Source organism: Elephantulus edwardii, unplaced genomic scaffold, assembly GCF_000299155.1.
Source record: "Elephantulus edwardii isolate Elephantulus edwardi_28Jun2011 unplaced genomic scaffold, EleEdw1.0 scaffold00054, whole genome shotgun sequence".
Taxonomy (NCBI): Eukaryota; Metazoa; Chordata; class Mammalia; order Macroscelidea; family Macroscelididae; genus Elephantulus; species Elephantulus edwardii.
Genome location: NW_006399804.1, coordinates 12,547,969 through 12,555,552, shown reverse-complemented (window position 1 = coordinate 12,555,552; position 7,584 = coordinate 12,547,969). Strand labels below are relative to the sequence as shown.

General features: G+C 39.0%; 1 protein-coding gene across 1 annotated transcript in view; it reads left to right on the top strand.

The window, feature by feature from the left end:
* The first annotated feature begins 2,169 nt into the window (after positions 1–2,169).
* Positions 2,170–7,584, top strand: part of LOC102866193 (ankyrin repeat domain-containing protein 26-like) — a 188,640-nt gene continuing 183,225 nt past the window's right edge. The window contains exons 1-2 of the mRNA XM_006887109.1: positions 2,170–2,375; positions 6,589–6,703. Coding sequence (XP_006887171.1) covers positions 2,170–2,375; positions 6,589–6,703 — 321 coding nt within the window. The remainder of the gene's footprint in view (positions 2,376–6,588; positions 6,704–7,584) is intronic.

Here is a 7,584-nt window from a genome sequence, read left to right as displayed (position 1 = left end):
AATAATAATAATAATAATAATATTTTTTAAGTAGATAATATCTTTGGGTGGATAAAACAAATTTAGTCAGCAAGACTTAAGAAAAATAGCTATATTAGAAATTTTCAAACTATAACCATTATCTCATACTTCAGTAAACACAGTGTGTCTTGTCTGGTTTTACATGACTACTTTTCATCCAAATCACACTGTTCTTCAGTATTAAATCATTCTAATGAGATCTCTACTGTCCAGCCTGGGTTTCATAAGAATTATGTTACTTATTAACAGTTAACAGCCAGAAACTATTAACTCCTATGTTATACAGTAATTACAAAATTCAAGTTTTTTAAAACTTCTTTACTCTGGTTTAAAAATAAATACATATAAGTAAAAATAATAATTATCCACAAGTTATAATAAAAAATACATCATCACTATAAAAAGTTTTTTAAAGCCCCAGAGATAAAAGAAATATATCAAGAAATGTCCAAGATACAAAGAAAAACATACACAAAAATCTAACAAGGAACCTAAAACAAGACTTAAGTGATTTGAGAGATTTAATGATACAAACAGATTCAAGATACTGATTCCCAAGTAAGAGCGCCTTCAAATCAACTACAGTATAAATTTCACCAATTCTTTTTCATTCAGCCCGGTGATTTAAAATTCACCTCACACAATATACTGTAGACACTGCCCAAAAAAATACTGAAATGGAAGGGAAAGAGTGTAATACTTGCGAAGTTAAGAGATATAAAATATACTTTGTAGATGTTTAAGCTCTGTTTCGCTTAACTTCAGGCATATGGCCAGGCGGGACCAGTCCTTGGAGAAGGAGATCATGCTTGGAAGGATGGAAGGACAGAGCAGGAGAAGACCGCGGATGAGATGGAGTGCCTGGAGAAGTGGGTTTGGGTCTATCAGAGATGATGAGATTGACTCAGGGATAGGGCAGGGGTCAGAGCTGTTGTGCCTAGGGTCGCTATGAGTTGCAGGCGTGTTAACAATGTTGTTGTTAGGTGCTGGGTGGTCACTGCCTTGTAGCGTAGCCCGGGTGGGGGTGAGTGTGCCCACGGTCAGGTCCTGCCCAACCCCAGAAGTTCGCAGCACCCTCTCAGCTTTGTCTGTGCTGCTTGTTTTCATAATCTCCTGAGTGAAGGATGGGCTCTTTCCTCAGAATTTGCAGTGCCGTGGGAGCTCTGGTGGCAATACCCGATAGGGAATTACCCAGGTAACCCAAAAGCCAGACAGCCTTCTCTGGAGGTTTAAATCCGCCTACGACTCTGAGGGAGAACGATGGGTAATCTCCTCCCATGCAATTTACAGCCTTGGAAACCCAGTATAGAGTCAGTTCTGACTGAATTTAATAAGACCGGTTCCCACAAGAGCCAAACAGTGGTTCCGTGCTTAGTCTCTGCGTGGAGAGGAGACTTTGCAAATCACCCAGAGGGGTCTGGAAGCGTGAGGTCCCCTTACCCAGAAACTGCTCTATGGGGGATGGGGCTGCGAGAGGCCAGCAGCCCCTCTCCCTGTGAGGCAGAATCAATTCTGCGCACGGAGCCTGTGGGAGTTTTGTTGTAATTTTTTTGTTCTCTGTACACTGTGGTCAGAGCCTTAAAAGGAAAAAGCTTTAAACACAACCCTTGTGCAGAAGTTCCTAGTGTATTTATAAAATGGAGAAATATAAGAGTATTGCTCTTCTTATTGTGTGTCATCCAGTCGGAACCAACTCACAGCTGACCCTCCAAGAGGTTTTTAGAGGCAACCAACCGCAAGAGAGGAGATAGCCGTCCTTCCCCTGTGGAGCAAACTGCAGGTGTATTAGAACTGTTGCCTTTGGGTTGGCAGTACAAGTCCTTACCACTAAGCCACCAGAGCTCCTTCACTAGGGGACAGATCTCCCAGTTTCAGATGATGCAGTTGGCAGTTGCGGGCACGCACACACTGGGCACCCTGAGACTTTGGTGGTTAGGCGGCTGCGAAGAAGTGTGTGGCGCGCGGGCTCTTCAGCTTGGTGGATTTGCTTGGTGGCAGTTATTCTGGCTAACTGACGTGTTTCCCTGTTGGGACGTTATAGTCACATAGGGCTGCGGTTACTTTAGCATGGCAATTGGCCTCAGCTGACCAAAACATCAACGAATACTTCAAGTGTTTTTCTGTCTGTCCCCACTTCTCATCAGCAAGATGAAGCTTTTTGGCAGGAAGTCGTGCGCCGTTGGAGAGGAACAATGGCTGGATGATAAACATGTGAGCCCACAGTACAGATACACCATTCACGACAAAGACCTGGGGAAGATCCACAAAGCTGCCATCCTGGGTAACGTCACGAAGGTCCAGCATGTTCTTTTCATTGGGAAAAACGAATTGAATGATCGAGACAAAGCGAACAGGTAACAGGGACTCCTGCGTGGTGCAAGCTGGTGGTGAGTCGGCACTTCACTACTGAGGCGCTCTTGAGACCAAAACAATAAAAATGTGTGATTTTTAAGTACAAGAGAAACTTTTTAAAATTTTATTTGTTACTGGTTTGCTTACAAAGTTCATATACATTGTTTTTCACACTGGTTCTTTCCCCTTTTTAAAAATTTTATTTCCCGTCATTCATTGTTGAACATTTTCATCCTGTCCACTCCTCCCCACCCCCAGTTTGCTTTTTTCTTTCATTGTTAATACAATTCCCCTCAGCCCCCAGTCCACTTTACTATATAGCTCTTATTCTGGATTCTTGCCATGCAGATATATGCACACCCATGTTTATTGCTGTTTTGTTTGCAAAGAGTTGGAAACAGCCCAAGTGCCCATCAACAAATGAATGGATAGAGAAGTTGTGGTATATTCACACAATGGAATATTATGCAGTGCTGAAAAAAAACTCATTAAATATTATACAAAATGGGGACATTATGATGAGGGAAATATCTCAGTCACAAAAAGACAAATACCATATAATGCCACTTATAGAGCAGGACAGATATGGGGGTTGGGGAAACTAAGAAGAGAGGGGATAAATAATGTACATGGCATTGAAACATATAAAGGAGAGAATTGTATAAAAGGAACCTATGATTAGGTATTATTGGCATGGCAAGAGTCCAGAATAAGAGTTGCATAGTAAAGTGATCTGGCTGGGAGAGGGGAGGAGCTATACAACAATAAAAGAACTTTTTTTCCAAAGAAGAAAGCAAACTGGGGGGAAAGGAAGACAGGGTGGAAAATGTTTAACAATGAATGAATGGAAATTTAAAAAACAAAATATATTCAAACCTGTTAAAACCAAATAAAGTATACATTTTTTAAAAAAATAGATAAACAAAATAAAATTTCCTTATCTTTTTAAACAAATCTGAAGAGCTTACTACTCAAGACAAGTAAAATAAGTCTCCCTCAAGCTGTTACAATAATATTTAATAATTAAACTGGAATAGAAAAGTTGGAAATAAAGAACAAAGATTAGTGTTGAAGGATATGGATTTTATGACAGAAATGAGACTGGATATTAAATTATAAAATTATGTACAATCAATTATTTATTGCAAATTTCTTTTTTAAAAACATGAATGGTGATTGTAAACAAATTCATCACAGGAATTAGATTGGCTACATCTTTGGAAATAATCCATGGAGAAGCTCAGTATCAGCAATCAAAACAAGCCCAAGAGCTAAATATGGAACTGATTATCAATTACTCATGTGCAAGTTCAAACTGAAGGTGAAGAAAGTGAAAACAAGTCCATGAGAACCAAAATACAACCTTACATCTATCCCACCTGGATTTAAAAACCACCTCAAGAGTAGATCTAATGGATTGAACAGATGAGCAGTGGTTTGACATCCAGGATATCACCCATGAATAAAGCAGAAAGTCATTACAAAGGCAAGAGAGCAAGAAAAATGATATGAGAAGAGATTCTGCAACTTGCTATAGAAACTTGTTGTTGTTATGTACCACCGAGTTGCAACCCATCCATAACTGACCCTCCAGTGAGTTTTCAGAGGCAATAAATCACACAGGAGGAGATTGCCTATCCTTATCCACAGAACATCTGGTAGATTTGAACTGCAGGCCTTTGGGATTGCAGTGCAGCTTCTTACAACAGGCCCCCAGAGCTCCATCATCTGCACATTTGCTACTGCTTTTTGCCAAAACATCATGGTCACCATATTGATGTTGTGTACTGTTGAGTTGGAACTAATGAATAGCTGACCCTTTAGCAGATTTTCAGAAGCAGTTTTAATAACATGGGAGGAGATTGCCTATTCTTCCTCCATGGAGCAGCTGGTGGATTCAAACTGTATGTCTTCAGGTTTGCAGCATAGCTTCTTAACATTAAGCCACCAGAGCTTCCCCGTCAATTCTCCAATGTGGCCCAGATAAAGGTAAGAAATGCTGAAGTTATAAGCAACTTTCAAAGGGCAGCTTGAGAAAACAAAGCAATGTATTATAATTAAATGTGCAAAGATGTATATTTAAAAATACCGAAAGGGATGAACCATGTTCAGTATTTCTCAAGCTGAAAGATCTGAGGAAATTCAGGCCTCAAGTTGCAATGGTAAAGTATTTTATGCACAATATACTAACTTACACAAGAAGTGTTAAAACATAGAAGGAAAACATTGGGTCACAGTACAAAAAAGAATTGATTGACAATCTGTATGTTGAGCAAATTATTTGAGAAGTTGAACTATATGGAAAAGAATGTCATCAGGATTGGAGGAAGACTTAACAGCCTGCCTTTTGCAGGTGACACAATCCTGCTTAAAGAAAGAAATGAGAACTTGAAGCATTTGCTACAGAAGATCAATGACTACAGGCTTCAATATAGATTACCTCTCAACAGCAAGAAAACAAAAATTCTCATAACCAGACCTATAGGAATCATCATGTTAGTTGGAGAAACGTTTGACATTTTAGTATTTTTTTTCATAATATACACCCATGGTAACAGAAGTCAAGGAGTCAAAAATCATGTTCCTTTGAGAAAATCTGCTGTGTAGGACTTCTCGAAAGTGCTGAAGACCAGTGATGTCATTTTAAAGACTAGGGAGTACCTGATTGAAGCAAGTGTTTTCAAATGCTTCGTATGTATCTGAATGTTGGACAATGAACAGAAATGACTGAAGAATAATCAATACCTTTGAATTGTGGTATTGAAGTAGGGTACTGAATATCTCATCCATTACCAAAAGAACAAACACATCTGTCTTGGAGGAAGTACAACCAGTATGCTCCTTAGAGAAAAAGACGGTGAAGCTTCATCTCATGTGTTTTGGACAAGTTGTCAAGAAGGGCCAGTCGTTGGGGAAAAAACATCATGCTGGGAATGGTAGAAGCTCAGAGAAAGAAAGGAAGGAGACCTTCAACAAGCTATATTGGCACAGGAACTGTAACAGTGTCTTCGAGCATGTCAGAGATGCAGGGATGGCACAGAATAAAGCCCAATATAGATTTATTGTCCATAGGGGTTACTGTGAGTTGTAGTTGATTGACTCCACGACATGGGACAACAAAAACAACTGTGTCATATGAAAAGATATTTAGTTGTCCTTCATAAGAGAAGATATGTAGGTTATTAAAAACTAAAACACCTTTTTTTAACCCACATTGCGAAAAATTTGTGTTACTTATGTGACTTTTCAAACAGGAAATTTGGTGATAAGCATCACATCTTAAAAATATGTGTTATTATTGTTGTTAGGTCCTATCAAGTTGAGTATTACTCATAGTGAAGTTGTGAACAACATATCCTAATCCTGTCCTATCCTGTGCGAAACTCACAATATCTGACACACTCAAACCATTGCTGTAGTCACTGTGTCAGTCCACCTTGTTGAGGGTCTTCCTCTTCTTTGCTGTCCCAAACTTTCTGAGCTTGATATCCATCTCCAAGGAATAAACTCTACTAGCAACATAACCAAAATATGTGAGATGAAGCTGCATCATCTTTGCCTCCAAAGAGCACTCTGGCTGCACCTTCTCCAAGATATATCTGTTTGTTCTTTTGGCAGTCCATAGTATATTCAGTTCTCTTCTCCAATACCACAGTTCAGGCAATTAAATTTTTCTTCTATTCCTATTACCATACCTTTAGGAAATAGTAATAGAAATGTGATGTTAGCCCCTTTGCTGTCAAATTATTTCTGAATCAGAGTGTTCCTTAGAGGCAAGGATAATGAGGCTTCTATTCACATACTTGGGCCATGTTGTTAGGAGGGGCTATTCCTTTGGAGAGGAACATAATGCCTGGAAAGGTGGAGGGTCAGAAAAAGACAGGATGACCCTCAATGTGATGAATTGACACATGATGGTAGCAACAGGCTCAAGTGTATCAGACATGATGACAACAACAGAACTAACCACAGGGTTTCCATGGTTGTAATCTCTACAGAAGGAGACAGATGACAGCTCATTAGTGTCACAGTTAAAGAGATTTCAAATCTACTTAAACTGAATCTAAAGGTGTCATGTTCTTTATTTTTAAATATGAAGATAGGAATTGATGCTTATAGATATGGCATGCTCCTTTATGTTTACCTTTACATTAATAATTCAGTATCTTGAGATAGTCCACTGTAATTTTCTAAAACATCCTTTTTTTTTCATAGGACTGCTCTACATTTAGCCTCTGCCTTTGGTCACCTGGGAGTGATAACTCTACTTGCAGAAAGAAAATGCCAGATTGACCTCCTTGATACGGAAAATAGGACAGCTCTGGTTAAAGTATGTAGTCAGATATTTTAGTATGAAATCTACTTGACTGAAATGTCTGGAACAAAAATGAACATTTAAATAAAATTAGTTGATTAAACATTTGAAATATTTACCTTAAAACATTCATACATAAAATACGTAGAACATAAAAGTTGCTCTTTTAGGTATCCTTATCATTGACATTAAACTACTTCCTCTGTCTATAAATTTGCTTATTCTAGATAATATAAATGCAATCATATATATTTGTCACATATTTTAGCAAAGTATTTGTAAGTGTATGTAGATATATCGATAGTATAGTGTACTGAAATGTGCGAGGAGCTAGAGTCAGAAAATCAAAAGGGTATTTCTTAAGGCTCAGCATTTCTTAAGCTCAAGGAACTGAAGAACAAATTCAAACCTAGAGTTGGCTACAATCAAGGATGCTTTGGGCAGAATATTAAATGATCCAGAAAGTATTAAAAGAAGATGGAAGGAATATACTGAGTCAGGATTGGTGGAAGATCTATTAACAATCTGTGTTATGCAGATGACACAACCCTGTTTGCTGAAACTGAGGAGGACCTCATGCACTTGCTGCAGAGGGTCAAGGACTGCAGCCTTCAGTATGGACTGAGGCTCAGTGTCAAGGCAAAGATTCTCACCACTGGACCAATTGGCAGCGTCAGGATGGATGGCAAAGAGATTGATTGAGATTGTTCACAGCTTCAGTTTGCTCGGCTCCACAGTCAACACTCTTGGCACCAGCAGTCAGGAAATCAAAAAAGCGTATCGCGTATCAAAAAAGCGTAACAGTCTGCTGTTAGGGACCTCTCTAAAGTACTCAGGAGCAACGGTGTCTCTCTGGAGACTAAGGTGTGCCTGATACAGGCCATGGTCTTTGCAAT